The following is a 20510-nucleotide window of genomic DNA, read 5'->3' as shown; positions in this document are numbered from 1 at the left end:
ACTATACATTTTGATGGATCATAGAGATACAGGGCTACTCTGATCCAAGGTTCTCAAAAGTTTATGCCTTGTCTTTTCATGAAGCACATTTATCTACTATTTGAACATTTCAGTGCTCCCTGTTTTTTTTTTTACAAAACTCCTGCAGCAGATTGTGAGTCTGTATTCTATATACCAAAAGCCTATCATTAACATCTTTGACTTCACAATCTCCTGCCTTGTCAGGCTGTGGGTTCACTGTGCCACCACTATGCTATTAAAAAGCATGGATTGAGGGAGATAACTAGCTCAGTCAGTTAGAGCATGTGACTCTTAATCTCATGGTTGTGAGTTTGGATCCCCATGTTGGGTGTAGAGTATACTAAAACAGAACCAAACAAAAAACAAAACAAAACAAACATGGATTCTTTGGAGTCTACAAGCCCGAATGTGAATAGTGAGTCTAACATTTGCTGAATGAAAAGATCTTAGACAATTTAGTATGCTTACATATGCCTCAGTTTCCTCAGCAGTTAAGAAGATGAAAAAAGTATTGATGAATCAATCTATTACCATAGGATTTTAAAAGGCAAAGGATAAAAAAAAAATTCAGAATAAATACCTTTTTTAAACTGACAATGTTTAGATTTCTTACTCTTCTTTTTAAAATGTTAAACATTCAGAAAACTATATAAAGTGAAATTTAAGAACTTCAGATTAAAAGTGAAGATTTGTCATATAATTTTAATATGAGGAAAAATAGTTACCATGATTTTCACTTAGAATTTGATGATTTTGTAAATTAGTTTTGTCCTCTTTGAGGAGAAGTGTTTTCAATTTGTTAACAAATTATTCCACCGTGGCAACGTATTATAATGAAATATTTCCCCCCCAAAATGTGGGATTATGAAGGTATTTATAGTGGTAAATGATTAGAAACACTTCACACATCCAAATGGGCACCAGATAAACACAAATTACAGGAATAACTAATATGAAAAATTAAGTTGTCAGTCCTTAGAAACATGGAATGCATGGTAAAACAGAAACGTACATTTGAAATTGAAATCAAGTTTAATGAAGTAGTGTATAGTGCGAAATGTAAAGGATGGTCAAAATGCATAGGAAGGAAGAAAAGGCCACAATACCATCTCACAGATATAACCACTGTTAACATTGCGATATCTATGGTTTGCATAGTTTTCCTCCGTGTGTGAAGGATCTGTAGGTCATAATGTGATGTGTGTCTACAGAAATCACTTATGACTATATAACCTGTTTAGCCCGCTGCCCTTTTTTAACATCCTGTATTGTGAACATTTGTCAATATCACAGGGGGTGCCCGAGTGGTTCAGTCCATTGAACGTCTGACTTCGGCTCAGGTCCTGATCTCATTCACAGTCGGTGGGTTTGAGCCCCGCATGGGGCTCTGTGCTGACAGCTCAGAGCCTGGAGCCTGTTTTGGATTCTGTGTCTCCCTCTCTCTGCCCCTCCCACACTGACCCTCTGTCTCTCAAAAATGAATAAATGTTAAAAAATTTTTTAAAAATAATAAATCCAGGCTTGTTTCAACTTTTGAATGGCTACCTAATATTTTACTGAGATGTGCAGTAACTGAGTAACTATCAGAGTATTGACAACTTTCATGTTTTGGGAAGTAAAAATGAAACCATTCATATACTTGAATACTTTTATTATTCCACTAATTGCCTAGCATTAAAACCATTGTATCAATCAACGGCAGGACTAATTTAAACAATTTTGATGCTTACTATTACACTACCTTCTAGAAAGATGAACACAAATTTCACCTCCCTTGATTGTGCAAGGCTATATTTGTTTGCTCACATCTTTACCAACCGCGGATAGTATCATCTTTTAATTTGGTCAACCTAACGAACAAGCTATTGCTGGCTGATTCTTTCATATTTGGTAAAATGAACCTTTTCTCTTTGAAATTAATCAATATAAGCATATGAGTGTAAGTGACACTTATAATTATAGATAGAAATGCATTATGAAAAGAGACTCATCATTGATTTGAGTATTTCTTTAGCATATGGTATAATATGCATGTGTTTTATTAAATGATATTTTCTATGATTTTGCTTATAATACCAACTTATTTTTGTATAACTACCACTCTCTCTTAACAGCTTGCAAAAGCTGTCATCTGAATTTATTTCCCAACTCCAGGTTCCGTGACTTTAACTTTGTAGCCTGAAGTCAGCAATAGTCGGAATATTTATACCACAGAAATCAGAAAAACAACAGATGCTATAAATCAATACTTTTTGAACGCCAGTTGACAAACATTCACTGGTCTGGCAGAGTCCCACTCTATTTTACATTCTATAGCTTATAACACAGTTTACTATTTGTAGGGATAAATAAGTCTTCATTACATTTTAGAGAAATGTCCAGGGGCACCTGAGTGGCTCTCTTGGTTAAGCATATGACCAATTTTAGCTCAGGTCATGATCTCATGGTTTGTGAGCTCAAGCCCCACAGTTGGGCTCTACATTGGTGGTACAGAGCCTACTTGAGATTCTTTCTCTCTCTTTCTGTGTGTGTGTGTGTGTGTGTGTGTGTGTGTGTGTGTGTCCCCTGCTCACACTCTATCAAAGGAAGAAAGAAAGAAAGAAAGAAAGAAAGAAAGAAAGAAAGAAAGAAAGAAAGAAAGAAAACAAAAGAAAGGAAGAAAGGGAGAAAGAAAGAAAACTCCAGACTGTTCTTATAGCTTTATTTAGTAGATTTGTGGGTTACCCACCATGCATTACATATCTGAATTAACTTGTAAGGCTTTTCTCCTTTCCCAAATACCATTCAACTAATAAATATGTGAAACTATGAATTTATTGAGCTCAAACGTAAACAACAGGAACATATAGGGCCAACACTGTGTGAAGTTAAATATTAAATCAAACACGAGGCTTTAAATTTATTATTTAAAATGAAATCTTAAAAACTATATTTTCACATTTATTGAAAGTTACATTTTTTATTATAGCATCATTTTCATTATATTTATAACAGAAGACTTTTCCACAATAATAATAAATATATATTTCCACTGAACTGGTACAGATACAATATCATGTACTTTATAAGTAATATTTTTACCCCTTCCTTTATTGCATTGGCTAGTACACTAAGAATAATGTCTAGTCAGATTTATAATTGTTTTCTCAGTGGAGTTGAAATGTTTAGTATTTAATCTTAATATATTACTCTGAAATGTGCCCCCATTTCTTTTATCGTTGATAAAATGATATGCCTATAATACTGGGTTTTCATTGTATATGAGATTCCACATTTTAATTCAAGACATTCGTCTTCAACAATTCCCTACATCACTAAACATGTTAGAATTTCTGCCTGGAGCAACTCTGTTGAAGTTAAAAACAGGTGGTATTGAAACCTGAGAATGGCCCACAGGACCAGTGAGGATTATCTTTCCAATCCGGTCACCATAAAATAAGTATGAGTTAAGTTCTTAATGCCAGAAGTGGAAGATTATCCAGCATGAATGTTCCACAGATAAGAATATGAAATGCTTCTACACGTATTCCATGGCTGAAAGCAATAATTCGGAAGTGACTGAATTCATCCTCTTGGGACTCACACAAAGTCCAGAGCTTCAAGCCCTTCTTTTCGGGATCTTGCTAGTGATCTACTTAATTAGTGTCATAGGTAATCTTGGGTTAATTATGCTAATTTATACCCGTTCTCAGCTTCACACACCCATGTATTCTTTTCTCAGCAATCTAGCTTTTGTTACTTTTTGCTACACCTCCCTAACACCCTGGTGAACTTCCTCCAAGAAATTAAGAGAATATCCTTACCTGCTTGTGCCACTCAGTTGTGTTGCTTTATCATGTTTGTGGTCTGTGAAGTGTATATGCTCTCAATCATGGCGTATGATAGGTATGTAGCCATTTCTAAACCTTTACTCTATACCATTATCATGAACAGAAGGGTCTGTATTCAAGTGGTGGTCACTACACATTTGTATGGCTTTTCTGTGGGATTCCTCCAGGCAATTCTAACATTCCACTTACCTTTCTGTAATGCAAACATAATAAATCACTTCTACTGTGATGATGTGCCCTGGTTGGTCTGGCCTGCCGTAAAACCCATTATAAAGATATCAAAGAGCTGATATTGTTCACACTTGCTGCTTTCAATACCCTTTTCTCTCTCTTTATCGTCCTCATCTCCTGCATAGTCATTCTATTTGCCATTCTGAGGATTCATTCAGCTGAAGGCCGACAAAAGGCATTTTCTACTTGTGCCTCCCACCTGACTTCATCACCATATTTTATGGTACCGTCATCTTCATTATATGCAGCCGAAACAAGCCATTCTCTGGATACTGACAAAATAGCTTCTGTTTTCTATATTGTGGTGATCCCCATGATGAATCCTTTGATATACAGCCTGAGGAACCAGGAAGTCAAAATGCTTTGAAGAGAATTATAGAAAAGGTGTGCTTTGCTATAAAATAAAAGACCTATGGTCTAACTGAAAGCCCTCAGAGTCGGGATGTGAAACAAAAAATGTGAAACAAAAACAAAAACAAAAGAAACAACGTTAAAAAAAACAGTTCTCGGGTGTTCTGCATTAGCATACTATTAGTAACATGCTTTCCTATAGATATAGAGTGTACAGTAATTTTCTGATTTTATTTTCTATTATTATGAAAATTATGACTCCCGAAATTATTGAAAGATAAGAAAATAAAATAAATTCAATTGCAAATAGTGGGTTAAATTTTGTTCCATAGATCATTAAAAATAAATTTCTTTTCCATAGAGGAATTTTTCCATAGAGGAACACTCCAACTCATGGCATTGGTAAAAAGCACATCTATTTCAGATCACTAAAGCAATTAAAGTTATTAACATTGCCTAAAAAATACACATGAGCACACACACATACGTGCACATGCACACACACACACACGTACATGCACATGCATGCACACACACACGTACTCCCAGTAAGATGAATCTGAAAAAAATTGTTGGTTCTGATGACCTTACGGGGACAATGACATCAATGCTGGTGGAACACCTAACAAAGAGACTAAAAGAGAGGGGAGGCCTGGGCAGCTAAGTCAGTTAAGTCTGACTTCAGCTAAGATCATGATCTCACCATTCCTGAGTTCGATCCCTGAGTCAGGCTCTGTGCTGACAACTTAGAGCCTGGGGCCTGCTTCAGATTCTGTATCTCCCTCTCTCTCTGCACCCCCCCACCCACTCACACTCTGTCTCTCAAAAATAAAATAAAAGCTTAAAAAATAATTAAAAAAAGACTAAAAGAGCAAACTCAATTTTTTGCAAATGAGACAAGTCCTTCAGAGCAGAATAAGGTCTGTGGTTTAAATAGTAATGCTGTGCCAGTGTTAACTTGCCTATTTTTATAATAGGACTGTCGTCATTTAAGAATACCCCTGCTTTTAGTAAATATAGACAGAAAAGTATATACGAAAATGAAGCATTACGTCTTCAACTGGTTATTAAACAGTTAAGGATAAAAAGTGTGGTAAAATGTTAACATTTGGGGAAATCTGGGTCAAGCATGTACAAGAATTCTTCGTAAAATGTAAGCATCTTTTCTGTAATTCTGAAATTATGTCAAAATAAAAAGTTAAAATGAAAATATGACCTCAGAATTTATTATTTAATTTTAGTATTTAGTTGATTGGTATCTTTTAACACATTTCTCATTTTGGTGTTTCAGTTTCAGATTCTTTGTAAATCTTATAAAACTCTAACTTTGTGCCAATAATACAAACATTTTGATGGAAGTTTATTCATTTTAAGAGTGGGAAGAGAAAACTTTATTAATGACCTTCTGATTTGGAGACCTCTGTATTCTGGCCAAGAGAAAAATTACCCATTAAAGTTACACACAGCTGCCACTTTTAATCAGTCGGCAACAGGCCATTGCAAAATTTTGTCACATGCAGTACGTCGAGGAAGACAAGCAAATTTCATGCTCGTGAATATATTTCATGCTTCATTTTTTATAAAGTAAACTTCTTGAGGGGCGCCTGGGTGGCGCAGTCGGTTAAGCGTCCGACTTCAGCCAGGTCATGATCTCGTGGTCCGGGAGTTCGAGCCCCGCATCAGGCTCTGGGCTGATGGCTCAGAGCCTGGAACCTGTTTCCGATTCTGTGTCTCCCTCTCTCTCTCTGCCCCTCCCCCGTTCATGCTCTGTCTCTCTCTGTCCCAAAAATAAATAAACGTTGAAAAAAAAAATTAAAAAAAAATAAAAAAAATAAAGTAAACTTCTTGCTCAGAAGCCATGTTGCTCAGAATATTTTAATAGGAAAGACAACACTCCCCTAACTTGCCTGTTTTTTCAGAAGCATGGCGAGCAGGAAAGGGAAATCCCTAATCACAATAAGGGTCCATTCTGGTGATGACACACTGTTGTTTCTTCTATATTTGAAGTGGCTAATAGAACAAGTTTGCCGCTAGAAGTCTGGCTGGCTCCTGTGTGGACATTGTCAAACTGGACACAGAGTTTATTCTCTACTATTGACAGGTTGAGCACCGAGTGGTGCATGTACAGGAATCAGCCAAAGAGAGTACAGGGTCTTTTACTGAGCCAAAGAATGACCACTATCCATCCTGCCATGGCTACCTTATTTAAGAGCACATCGCATCAGGATGCAGGTGGCTCAGTATAACAATGGACTACATGCTCAGTATTATGTTTATAGTTGCTTGACTATGAAGCAGCTTCTCTGGTAAAAGTAACTTAAGTGACCATTCCATGAACATATATACCTCCCCGCATCGGTACATTCAGAAAAATCTCTCCCCATATCGCTTATCCAGAACTACTTGTGTGAAGTTTTTATTTTCTTACTTCCAAATCCCTGATCCTCAGGCCAAACTGTTAGCCACTACTCATGAAGTACAGTCATACTTCTGGATATCCCTTCTGTGGGGAAAGTCAACAACCAAGTGCATTGCTTGGAATTAAGTTCTTACAGGGCGTTTTGCTTCTCCAGTGTCTTTTATGGCTACCCTTGAATAGAGCTATATAACTGTCAAAGAATGTCAAGGGTGTGAAATTTTGTCACACTTCTAGCCAACAAGTTAGTCTTCTATAGTTCACAGATTCTGGCACAAGACCCAAGACACCAAAGTGACAGAGGACTTTATTACTCATGACTCAGCAAGCTCCATGAATTCCATGTTTGTATCTGTTACCCTTGTCCCCCAAAGTCTCAAGCGGATGTTGTAGAGCAGCCCAGGTTGATGGTGGACACGAAGCAAGATTATGTCACTGCCGAGAAACCCTGAACTCAGGGTTTTGTATAGTGTTGTGTAATGTAAAGAAGCCTGCTTAAAATATTCCCCGAAGGGAGAAATTATCTTTAATAAGTTGCACAGTAAAACAAAACTTTCCTCCCCTCAAAGAAAGACATCATTTCTATTTCCCAAAGTCATTTCATACATAAACATGCTTACACAATATTCTGGAATAAAGGGTGTCTGCTTAAAAGAGAGTCAGAAAGAGAGGCGCCTGGGTCACTGGGTCGGTTAAGCGTCCAACTTTGGCTCAGGTCATGATCTCATGCTTCATGAGTTCGAGTCCAGTATCAGGCTCTATGCTGACAGCTCAGAGCCTGGATGTTTTGGATTCTGTCTCCCTCTCTCTCTACCCTCCCCCGCTCACAGTCCATCTTTCTCTCTCAAAAATAAATAAACATTAAAAAGTAAAAATAAATAAAAGACAGAAACATAAGAAACGCATGAAGAATTGTCTGTCTACATCCACCCTTCATTTCTACATGGGCTTGGCTTCTGGACAATTTACCCAAGAATACGCCGTTTCATAGCCAATCTGACAGGGGTTGAAACCAAATATGTTCAAATTTCCCAATACAGTTTAATTAAGGTAACTCTCAACAGGACTCCAAGAAACAGGATAAGGTCAACCTGTGGTATTAGTCGCAACCAGACTTATCAGAATCCCAGACACAGGCAGGTGAACGAACCCCATAAATCACGGTATTTTGAGAAAAGTAGGTGTCTTTCTCCTGACTCTTCTGCAATAACTTGTCCCCTTATCCCAACACATTAATCCAGGTACAGCAGGATGTATTAGTAATTGCATGGACTCCATCTTAACCAATTTGGATAAAGCCTAAGACAAATTTATCAGCAATAGCTATTTGCTTCCACTATTTACGGCCACAAAGAAGGATGTCTTGAATTTACCAGCAGGCGGTCTAATTTACCATTTAAACAGCTAGGCCATCGCCAATAGCCCAAGAACCAGACACATAACATATATACCAAGGTTCATCAAGGGGAGTATTATCCAGAATTAGTATCTTGAGCTCTGCTTACTGAGTACAGTAACCTCCTCTGTTTTCTGTTCTGCTTAGGTGCTGCTGAGGCTAAACAGCCACCGCAGTCCTGTGGACACAACCGGTTTTCAACTAAAGCACATTCAGTTAGAGAGGTTCATCAGTTTCCGTGGAGTGACTACAACAAAGTATCAACTGACCTACGATTGGTGTGCCTTTGGTCTCCTAGAGACTAGAGAGGAAGATGCACATTCTTTTAAATTAATCTTTGCAGTTGTACTGAAATATCAATCATAACCACAATTTGAGACACTAATCTCAGAAGAAAGGTTTCAATGTGACTAACTGGGAAATTCATTTTTGTCTGATGGCTTTCAAAAGCTGCTACTAAATAGAAGACCATGAACTGAATGTTTATTTTTTAAAAAATCATAATTTTACTATGAAACCAATGTGACACAAATTAAAGCAGAGATAGCAATTAATCAAACTGTTTTCCCAAAAGAGATAATTAAAATGTTCTTCTACCCTAGATTCTTTCATTAACTAATAACCTAGAAAGTGATCTACCATTTCAAGGGAAATAACTTTGTCCCTAAACCCTAAATATAAAATAATTGTCTGCTCTTGAATATGTATAATTATATTGTTTTTCAATGTTTGCTAAGAATAATTTAATACCCAAAAAAAGCTTCCTGGGGGACCACACACACATAATAGAAAGGTATCTCATAATATCCAGGTAATTTTAAATTCTACTGGCTTCACAAAGATTTCTTTCAGGTGCACGGGTACACTAGACTGGACTACTTGAAGGTTTGTGGTTGAACTGAATGGCAGTGTATTGAATATTGAAAAATATCAGATCATAGGAAAAATATGTTCTATCTTAGTGAGAAAGCCTTTGGACTTATATATCTATAGCTTTTATTCACTTAATCATCTAACAGAGTTACTGATCATCTTCTTTGTATTAGATACTATAAAAGGTAGGTGATTCGCTTGGGCACAAAATACAAATATTAGTGCTTAACAATATCAGTTTCAAGTTTAGGATGTGTTACAGACATGTTAACCGTTGGTTACCATATAGTGTGGCAAGTGCTACAAAGAAGAAATCAATGGATGAAAAACCTATAGATGGGAAACACTTACTCTACCCTGAAAAGTCAGGAAAGCCTCCAAGAAGAAGCAGCACAACAGGGTACTGGAAGTTTAGTGGGAGGAAAGTCAGACATAGGGAATGATGGCAAAGGGAAAGTGTTCTGCGCAGAGATTAGAAACATGTATAAAATTGGGGCACCTGGGTGGCTCACTCAGTCAAGGGTCCGGCTTCCACTCAGGTCATGATCTCATGGCTCTTGGGTTTGAGCCCCGCGGCGGACTCTGTGCTGACAGTTAAGAACCTGGAGCCTGCTTCGGAATCTGTCCCTCCCTCTCTCTCTGCCCCCCACCTCTCTCTGTCTCTCTCTCTCGCTCTCAAAAATAAATAGACATTTTTAAACAAGTGTATAAAACTCTGGCTTACATTCGAATAGCAATGGTGGCTTGGAATACCTGTGACATAAACACTATACGAAGAGAACCACAAAAGATGAGCCTGATCTGAGATGTAGGAACCGGATTTTCAAGAGTTATGTCAGCCATGTGGAAGAAAGGCTTTTACCTTGAGAAGAATAGGAAGACATTGAAGAATTACACCAGGAGAACATAAAAATGAAGTTCGTGTCTATAAAAGTTTACATACGCCAAACTGTGAGGAACAGAGAGACACAGGAAAGATTGGAGGCAAGAATAAAAATTCAGGGTCAGTTGTAACCAAATAACAAGTCATTGTGGTTGGATCAAGGAACCGATATCAGTGAAAAGATGTGTAAAGTGTGTAAAGTATGAAATAGGTATCAGGGACAAATTGAATATTGGCATGGGAAATAGGAAAGCAAAGTAAAAGATAATCGGTCCGATTTGGAAAACTGAATGGATAATGGCACTGTTAGTTGAAGATGTAAAATATATACTTCAGGTCTGAGTATTAGGTTCAATGCGCAGAGATACCAAGTTATTTTGTACATGTGATACTCTTGATGGCCGTCTAGAATATATAAGTGGGAATTTCTGGGAGGCATTTAGATGTAATATAGAACATAGAAAATAAATGAGGGATAGAAATACATGTTTGTGCTTAAGCAATGTATAGGTGTCTACTGAAGACATAGGATTGGATAAAATCACCAAACAAGAAGGTATAAAAGGGAAAGGCTGAAGGCTTTGATAAAAGCATGAATAATATGTTGTCTAAATAGAAGCAGAGACTCCAAGGTAGAAAATCAGAATGGACAAATAATAAACACAGAGACTGCTCTGTTCAGGAAACCAAAGGTGTATTCAATAGGGGTCAGTGCTACAAAGCCGCTAAGGTAAAAAGAGCTTTATTGGATTTGGGAATAGGGAAGCTAATAGTAAACTTGATGAGGGGATTCCTTGGTTTAATGGAAAAGGAAGGTAGGTTATATTTGGTTAAGTCATAAATATGATTGAGAAATCAGGGGTAGATGCTTTTCCTAAGGCATATGGTTGAAAAGTGCTAAAGAGGAGAGAAAAAAATGAAATAGTAACCAAGATAAAGTTTCCAAGGGGATATTAATCAGAATTTAAGGGGACGGAGTGCTTTTTATATTTTACTATCTTTTACTTGTCTTGACCATCATGTGCATGCAAAGTAACCTGAGGCAATGTGGTGATAAAGGAAAATCAAATTAACTTATCCTCTGCTATGCTTGAGAAAGGAGGGGGGATGGTTTCAGTTCTGCTAGCTAGCATGCCTTCAGAGTCCAGCCTGGGTTTATGGAAGTGTTCTGTAGCATTTAGTTGTTCTAAAAGTTGCTTCAGTTCTATTCGCCTTGGGCCATTTAGATACCTGAAGAAGGAAGGTAAAATAATGTCTCGTAATCATTGAAAGCTGTTTGAAATGTGGAAAACTATTCTCTTGAAATTTGGCAAATTATTCTCTGGTGTGCGTTTTGCCAAAAGACAAAGCCAGAAAAATTACAGTCCTGTTTTTCCTTGAAATCAATATTATGGGTGTATTGAAAAAAAAAAAAAAAGACAATGGATAGAAGTAAAACGAAGAAACTTTAAAGACTATACCAAACAGGATGCCTATAAATAATAGTACTCAGATTTGTTTCTTTCATTTTATATGTTCTGCACTTGATTTGGGGAATTTTTAACATTCTTATAAAGTAATGAATTTGTAACAACTTCATGAGATAAACTTACAACTTAAATCGTTTTTGCATATGCTGCCAAAGCCACTCACATTCTTTGTTTTTTAATGTTTATTTATTTTTGAGAGAGAGAAAGACAGAATATGAGTGGGAGAGGGGTAGAGAGAGGGAGACACAGAATCTGTAGCAGGCTTCAGGCTGTGAGCTGTCAGCACAGGGCCCAACACGGGGCTCAAACCCACAAACCAGGAGATCATGACCTGAGCCGAGGTCGGATGCTCAACCGACTGAGCCACCCAGGTGCCCCAAGCCACTTACATGCTTAATGTCCCTTTTTATTTCTGTATATTTAAAGAAAAGTAGAACGAAAATGTTGCCATTATCTTGATTATAACATTTTAATTGAAATGCTCTCTTTCTACTTATACAGCTTCCTGGTGAATTTTTGTATCACAGAATTTTTCCTGGACCAAACCCTTCACACTGAAAGCATAAGTGAAATCCACACATAATTCTGAGTGCTTATCAATATTCTTCTTTGGCCGAATTTAACATAACACCCTGATGAGCCAGGACTCTCTTCTCACAATTGAATTGATTATTGCTTAAAAGTAAAGATTATTCAGAGCCTGTGCTCTAGACGAGTTTATTGTAGATTTGTTGTTTATTGTTTATTGTTCATCTCTTTCATGGCAAAAGGCAATCAGTCAGCAGTCACCGAGTTTATTCTCTTGGGCCTCACAGAGAATCCAGAGTTTCAGGCCATCCTCTTTTGTGTATTCCTATTGATTTACTCATTTACTGTCCTGGGTAATCTTGGCTTGATTGTGTTAATCCAAATAAGTCCCCAGCTTCACACACCCATGTATTTTTTCCTCTGTCATCTGGCTTTTGTTGATTTTTATGGTGCCTCCACCGTCACTCCAAACACCCTTGCAAACTCGTTACGTGAAATTAAAAGTATGCCATTTTATGCATGTGCCACTCAAGTGTGTTGCTTTATCACATTTTCAGTTTGGGAATTATTAATGCTGTCTGTCATGGCCTATGATCGCTATGTGGCCATCTGCAACCCTTTACTCTACGTCATTCTCATGCCCAGGAAACTCTGCCTCCAAATGGTCACTAGCTCTTATATTTATGGACTCACTGTAGGACTCGTACAAGCAGTGGCTACATTCCACATGTCTTTCTGTGACTCTAATGTGGTCAACCAGTTCTACTGTGATGATGTCCCCTTGATTGCTCTGGCTTGCTCTGATACCCAAGTCAAAGAGTTGATGCTGTGGATCATTGCTGGGTTCAATGTGTTCTTTTCTCTTATCATTGTTCTCATATCCTATGTGTTCATTGTCTTCACCATCTTAAAGATCCATTCTGCTGCAGGAAGGCATAAAGCCTTTTCCACCTGCGCTTCTCACCTGTTTTCTATTACCATGTATTATGGGACCCTCAGTTTTATGTACCTGCGTCCCAAGTCAAGCCACTCACTGGATAAAGACAAATTTGCCTCAGTGTTCTATGCAGTGGTGATTCCCATGTTAAACCCATTGATCTACAGCTTGAGGAATCAGGATGTAAAAAAGGCTTTCAAGAAAATCTTTGACAAAGCACATTCTGATAATAGATAATCAGCTGTGCTGTTCCTAAAGAAACGCTGGAAATTAGGAACTTTTAAACGAAGGCTTGTACATGGGACAGTGCCAGGAAGTGTAGAAAGCTTTGTCTTCTGAAGCTCAGTTCCCTGACTCTATTTCCTTGAAAATAGGCCTTTCTTGTTTCTGCTTACACATAGTAGACACTTTAGAAACGTTTATTAGTTTTACTGTTGAATTCTAAAAAGAGAGATGAAAACAACCCATTCTGTTTTTCCATGAGATGCTTCCACAATAGAGGTGAAGAATAAAGCACCTTAAAATCGTAACTTGATCTTATTTCACGATGATATGGGGAATTTTAGGTTGTCTTCACAGACATCAACCATGCACATATGATTGAAAATACCAGGCAAGATTTTCCGCCATAGTTGAACCGAAGTGCAAAAATAACAAGGTGTTCGGTTGAAGGGTTTGGGTTTGAAGATGCCTGAAAAGTGACCTTGCTCTTTACTTTAAATGTCCCTGTTGATACGGTTGAACGTTTTTCATCAGACCTCATTTTTTTAGAGCAGTTTTAGTTTTACCACAAACTATACGTCTGAATTTCCTTACCTACAAAGGAAGGATGGTCTTGATGTTTTTACGTGTTTTGTACGTGACATGTGAGAATGTATCCATCCGTATAGATACACCCACCAGGAAAAGTGTGGTGAATAGAAACACCACACGTCTCTGTCAAACCTACTTTAAAAATAGAAGATTTCATGCAATGCACAAAGTTCTCCGGCACCTCAAAGAGCACGTCTGCACTATGTTCGCATTAAGTGCAGAAGGGGAAATAATCATCTGCATGAGAGGTTGCATTCTATATAATTACTGCAACTATCACAATTTCCTTCTAAAGTGGAAAAATAAGAAGATAATATTAAGAAACCAGGGGCTCCTGGGTGGTTTAGTCGGTTAGGCATCTGACTTCAGCTCAGGTCATGATCTCTGTGAATTCGAACCCCGTGTCAGGCTCTGTGCTGACAGCTCAGAGCCTGGAGCCTGCTTTGGATTCTGTGTCTCCCTCTCTCTTTCCCTCCCCTGTTCATGACTCTGTCTGTCTGTCTCTCTGTCTCTCTCTCTCAAAAGTAAATAAAGATTTAGAAAAAAGAAACTAATTTAATCGCTTTTTGCAAATATTAAAATGATAAAATCTTACAAATTACTGTTTTCATTAAATTTTATGGCATGATCCTATAACATTCATTGAATAAATTACAGGCACACATAAATAACCTTATAACTTAAGATTATTTCTATCTGAACAAATGTGCAGGTACACTGAACTTATTAATTCATTTAATAACATAATTTCTTATAAACAAATACCTCCCATTATATTTAAAAATCAGAGGGGGCGCCTGGGTGGCTCAGTTGGTTAAGCATCTGACTTCGGCTCAGGTCATCGCGATCTGTGGGTTCGAGCCTCGTGTCGGGCTCTGTGCTGACAGCTCAGAGCCTGAAGCCTGTTTCAGATTCTGTGTCTCCCTCTTTCTCTGACCCTCCCCTGTTCATGCTCTCTCTCTCTCTCTCTGTCTCAAAAATAAATAAATGTTAAAAAAAAAAATTAAAAATCAGATAATGACCATTTAAGATTAGATCATCTGTATTGCAGTATCTTTTTAAAATCTACAATGTTAAGAAAGAAAAATGCAAATAAACTTACATTTGCATTTAGAATTGTCATATTACTAGTGATGTGAACTTAGGCACTTTACATATAACTGAGACCCAGAAGTAAACCCTCAGACATTTCTTAGGTTTATTTTATTGTATTAGGTAGGAGTGCTTGATTCAGTGCTTGGAAGCTAGTAGAAACCTGACCAGGCTTTGTCCCTCTTTCTTCAAGACTGATAAGCTTTTGAGAGCTCGGTGAATTAATCTTTAATTATATACAACAAACATTTATGTAACAAACATATACATACCACTTGTTATCACAGGATATTTTTGTAAGCACTTCATAAATATTAACTCGTTTCATCTTTAAAACAAACCAATTAGTAGGGTCTTCTTATTTTCTAGAATTAGAAACAGAGTCACACAGTTTAAGCCGATTGTCCAAGGGGTCATAGTTAATAAAGGAAAGGCTTGGCAATCAAGCTCAGGCAGCCTTCCTTCCAGAATAGTAAGTTCTACCAAAGACACGCTGCTATCTTTGCTTGAGCTACACAAAGGTGTGTTTGAGGGTGTATTTGAACATAATTTCAGTGGTCTGTCAAGGCTGCAGTGGCCTGAACCAGACTCTTTGGATCATGCTGACGTCCCAGAATTGGCCTGGGTTCTTGTAGAAAAAGTCAAGGTTAGCTGAACTACAGTCACGTTTTTAGTTGATTGGGAAAGAATTACAAGAAATATCAGGAGGAGGAAGTTTGATTTATTTACCCTCTTGTATTAAATTAAGCATTCGTTATGCTTATTTTCTTAACTTTAACAGCTTTAAGGTTTCACAACCTTTATCCAAGGCTTTCCTTGAGGCATCTTTAACCTCTTTGTTCCTTAGACTATAGATCAGGGGGTTCAACATCGGGATCACCACCGTGTAGAATACAGACGCCATTTTGTCCGTGTCCAGGGAGTGATTTGATTTGGGCTGTAGGTACATAAAGATCAAGGTGCCGTAGAAAATAGTGACAGTCACCATATGGGAGCCACAGGTGGAAATGGCCTTGCGTCGCCCCTGAGTAGAGCGGATCCTTAAGATGGCAGCAATGATAAAGATGTAGGAGGTGAGAACAATGGAAGAGGAGCAGATCATATCAAAACCAGCAAAGGCAAAGATCAGAATTTCCTTCACGTGTGTGTCTGAGCAGGACAGAGCCAAGAGAGGAAGGTCATCACAGTAGAAATGGTTAATTACATTGGGGCCACAGTAAGTTAGATGGAAGGTGATAATGGTATGGAATAGTGCAACCAGAAAGCTGTATATATATGGAACTGCCACTAATTGAATGCAGAGTCTTTTTGACATCAGGGTTGAATAGTGCAGGGGACTACAGATGGCCACATAGCGATCATAGGCCATAGAAGCCAACAGGAAACACTCGGTGATCATGAAGGTGAGAAAGCAGCCCAGTTGTGTTGCACAAGCATAGAAAGGAATAGTGTTGATTTCCACAACAAAATTCACCATCATCTTTGGTGTGATAGCAGAGGAGTAGCAAAGGTCAACAAAGGCCAAGTGACTGAGGAAATAATACATAGGCGAGTGGAGTCGAGCATCAATCCTGATTAAAGTTATCAACCCCAGGTTGCCCAGCACTGTGACCAGATAGATGATGAAAAACACCACAAAGCATGGGGCCTGAAGCTCTGGCTGGTCTGTGATTCCCTGGAGAATGAATTCAGTGACATGGGTGATATTGGTCTCAGCCATTTATTTAAGTGAATTTTACTGATTTCACTCCAAGTTGAAGAATAAAAATGGCACTTCTCATGGCCACTGCCACTGTTGGCAAAAGGTGATCGCTGGTGTCTTCTTGCCTTAAATCGTGTTGTCTTGTGGGCAAAAAGTACACCTTATATCTTGGATAACATGCAGAGGACTCTTGGCTCAGGGAGAGGAGTCCTTTACTCTCACAATAGCCTTCTTAAATGTTGTTTTGCCTTGTAATTTTAGAAAATATGGAAGGGTGCTGGTTAAAATTATAATGCTACCTGAAAGAAAACACTTGAGACAACAAACACTGACATTTCAGCATTTTTGCTGCCACTATCTTTTTTCTGTATTTATAAATATGGCAGCACAAAAATGTGTAACTCATAAATGAAGCTATTTTAACTTTTTTCAACATATTTGCATGTTTCCACAGGCTTAAAAACATCAAAATAATCTACTATGACTTACTTGCTTTCCTATATCCCCTCCTTCACTTACATAGACTAAGTACTTGAGGCTGTAGAAACTAGAAGAATATTAATCAGAAATATAGAAGAAACATGCAATTTTATTTGTATAGCAATTAGGGACTCATTATTTTTTTCCAATTCAAAATTCACAACATTCTAATGTTTCTTGTCCAAAGAATTAACATTAATTAAGTAGTCTATCATATAACTTGTTAAACTACAGGGAGATAGCCATCTTTCCCCATAAACATGTGTCTGTATACTCCAAGGGCTTAAAATATCAAAGCACTTACTCTAGTAGGTTCTAGACATATCAACAACATAGCCTAAGGAAATAATCAGCGGCAAGCAGAGTTTAATAGAAACATGTATAGCTAGGTGGAGTTCTTAATGCATGCTTCAGAATAATTGCAACTCTTTCTAGTTCTACCAGCCTTAAAAAGAGGACTAATCTCATTAAGCTCAATATTAGCCTATTTGAATTTAGTTTTGTCCTTTGCTTTATATTCTACAGAATGTAACTACAAAATATTAATAAAGAAAGGCACCTTGAGAAATTCATCATGTCTACTGCCTTCATATTTCAAATTTTATTTTTTTCTACTGTTATTATGTACCTGCTGCCACTGAAGGCTGTTCTTATCAGATACTCTATTTTTTGTCATACATGAATTAACTTATGCCAGTCTCTTGCTAATGCTATGACGAAGGTTCTATCCCAACATCCCTGATTGACATTTGCAAAAACCCAGGCTTATGGCTGTGGTCAGAGTAGGTGGTATAATGTGAGAGTGGCTGGGTTTGTTTGAAAGCAGAGCCCAGGGGGTGCCTGGGTGGCTCAGTAGGTTAAGCAGAGGACTCTTGATGTCGACTCAGGTCATGATCTCATGGTTGGAGAGATCAAGCCCCGTGTTGGGCTCTGTGCTGACAGCGTGGAGTCTGCTTGGGATTCTCTCCCCCCACCCCTTTCTCTGCCCCACTTCTCATTCACATGCATGCATGTGCTCTCTTCCTCTCTCTCTCAAAATAAATATAAACTTTAAAAAAAAAGCAGAGCCCATATTCCTAATTATCATGCTACACTGCCCAAAGTGCATGGCTTGCTCTTTTAGCTTTAATCACTAGGATAGAATTTTAAATCTGGAAGATGTATTCATTTTTCTGTAATATCAAACAGAATGTTTCAAACTTAGAGAAGACAAATACGAAAGTGGTATTTTTTTTGAAGAGTCCTGGGCTTTCTATGCAGTTTGCCAAAGTAAAGTTGCAGGAGTCTGAGCTTTTAAAAAGTTGTCAAGTAATGCTGTCCATTCTGCTAAATAACTGTTTCATTCAAGAATATTCAGAATTAAGGCCTCTCTTACTTGCTTATAGGGCTTGAACGCATTGAACGTTTTCTCACAAAGTCTTTTATTTCAATTCCATATGTGAAGTTATAATGTCAAACTTAATTGAAAATAATTATAAGACTGCCATGAGATGTATAAGTAAAGGAGACCTTCACTGAAAAAAATGGTGTCAGAGGAAAAGACCCATTTATAATTTGATAATATTTTACATAAAACAGCAAAGTCCATCTGTGCATTAGAATTTCTTATATCATTGCTTTTATTAACTTGATTGTAAAGTTTGTGGTGGTTACAAGGTGCATGTCAAATAAAATCAGAGGGAACCTTTTGAGAAGAAAAATACATCAATTAAAGCATTAAATATGGTGGTTATTTACTATTAATCAGAATATTTATGCACCACATTACTGCTAGAAGAACAAAGTTTACAGTGGAGGTGCCTATTAAGGAGGAGTTTTGGATTTCTAACTCAAGAAACTTAAATCACCTAGAAATAAAATTACTTATAAGCATCTGTTAAAGTTCTCATAAAATCCAGCATTTATGATTTTGTATCTACCTTAGAACTCTATGGATTATTTTATCAATCCCCCTAATTTTTCAAAAGTAATTATTTTTCTCATAGCTTCCAATTAGTCTCAGTAGGTTGTTCTGAAGCGACCACTATTTCAAAGTATTGCTAATATTTCTGTCATTTCCACATCTCTGGAATAGGGAAGTCCTCAAAATCATTGACGTATTTCACCTAAAGATTTATTTAAGAAGCGTTGTTGTTTCTTGTTTTATTGCATCCTTCCTGAAGTGGGTTTTTCCTGGAACTTTACAGCACATTGGAAACACCTATGAAGTTTTTAACTCAGTGCCCCGGTACCCCCCAGCAATTTAACCAGAACATTTGGGCCTTACCCAGGCATCAGCATTTGCAAAGCCCCCTAGGTGGTTCCAATGTACAGACATGTTTGGGAATAAGTAGCCTGAAGAACGAATTTGTTAGAATGGCCAGCAGAGATCAACCATTCTTTGAAACTTACTTTTACTTCTCTTTTGGGTTTGTTTGCCTGGCCTATGGCTGAATTAGTTTGAATACTAATGACTCCACCAATGCAGTGGAATTCAAATTGGAGTATGGCTGTTTCTACTGACATGAAAAGACTCACCAAGGGTTATGTGGGCAAGAATACTTTGAAGAAAATTAATTTACAGGTCCTCCATTTTTTTTTATCTGTTCCTTTCCAAATATCATTTGCCTGAGAAGGCACTCGTACTCTTGGTTTTTGTTTGTATCGTCCCTTTTCAAACCCCACACTTCTCACACTTGACAAATGAAAGGCATATCTCTCACCCATCTGGAATCCTATTATGTTTCCTGGCTCCAACATTTGGTCATTTAGATGATTCTTTTCAGATCAACCTATAAATATACCCCTGGTTCATTAATAAATTCAATTTCAAATGAAAATTAAATATATATTGAATAATTATCCACCAACAATGGACGTATATAGATGATTTTAATCATTTAATTGTGATAATAACTCAAATAGAAATATTTTACCACAATGACATGTAGAAGGTATAGAATCTATTATTACACAAATTAAATTCTAATCAGTGTGTGTATATTTGAATTTCAGAGAAGCAAAGCGAAGTAACCAGGGAAATAGTTACATTATAAAATATAATAAAATACATTATTATGGTGAAAATTGAATGGACAAATGAATTGAAAGAGAAAAAAAAAGAAATGCTCTATTCTCTCTAATTGTACAAAGGAGTCTCTGTGTTTTCAATGGATGATGACAATTATTGGTTACAATAATATTACACTATTTTTAATGAATTTAACTTTATATAGACATATATATGTATGTATGTAAAAATTCATATATATAAATATACAATGCCAATATTTATAATATAAAATTATCTTTTGTACTTATTTAAACTATTGGTGAAACATTTTAGGTGTTTACTTAACTATATATAATGAGGCAAATACTTTTTATTTTTAGTTATTTGAGTACGAAGATTAATCAGTAATAATCATTTTTATTTCTTTCTGGTAGTTGACTACTTTGTTAACAACTAGCAACTTCATTTATTTGATTCTCCATCATCTGTCTTTGTA

At 37.1% G+C, this 20510-nt stretch overlaps 2 protein-coding genes and 1 pseudogene across 2 annotated transcripts; 2 read left to right on the top strand and 1 right to left on the bottom strand.

Annotated features, from left to right (window-relative positions):
• Window positions 1-3542: 3542 nt before the first annotated feature.
• LOC121043802 (olfactory receptor 5AL1-like) lies at window positions 3543-4487 on the top strand (annotated as a pseudogene).
• Window positions 4488-12230: 7743 nt separating this feature from the next.
• On the top strand, window positions 12231-13172 carry LOC121043801 (olfactory receptor 5AL1-like). The gene has a single exon (XM_040495803.1). It carries the CDS (start codon window positions 12231-12233, stop codon window positions 13170-13172), a length of 942 nt encoding a protein of 313 aa, XP_040351737.1.
• A 2428-nt stretch (window positions 13173-15600) lies between these two features.
• Window positions 15601-16560, bottom strand: OR8U3 (olfactory receptor family 8 subfamily U member 3). The gene has a single exon (XM_040495802.1). It carries the CDS (start codon window positions 16558-16560, stop codon window positions 15601-15603), a length of 960 nt encoding a protein of 319 aa, XP_040351736.1.
• Between the last annotated feature and the right edge of the window lie 3950 nt (window positions 16561-20510).

The sequence above is a fragment of the Herpailurus yagouaroundi genome, unplaced genomic scaffold, assembly GCF_014898765.1.
Source record: "Herpailurus yagouaroundi ecotype Mexico unplaced genomic scaffold, PumYag 187, whole genome shotgun sequence".
NCBI classification, from domain to species: domain Eukaryota; kingdom Metazoa; phylum Chordata; class Mammalia; order Carnivora; family Felidae; genus Herpailurus; species Herpailurus yagouaroundi.
Note: the sequence above shows the minus strand (reverse complement) of the source record. Positions and strands in the feature narration are given on the sequence as shown.

Excerpts from the sequence above, each read along its gene's own strand:
- LOC121043801 (XM_040495803.1), top strand. The coding sequence starts at position 12,231 with ATGGCAAAAGGCAATCAGTCAGCAGTCACCGAGTTTATTCTCTTGGGC.
- OR8U3 (XM_040495802.1), bottom strand. The coding sequence starts at position 16,560 with ATGGCTGAGACCAATATCACCCATGTCACTGAATTCATTCTCCAGGGA.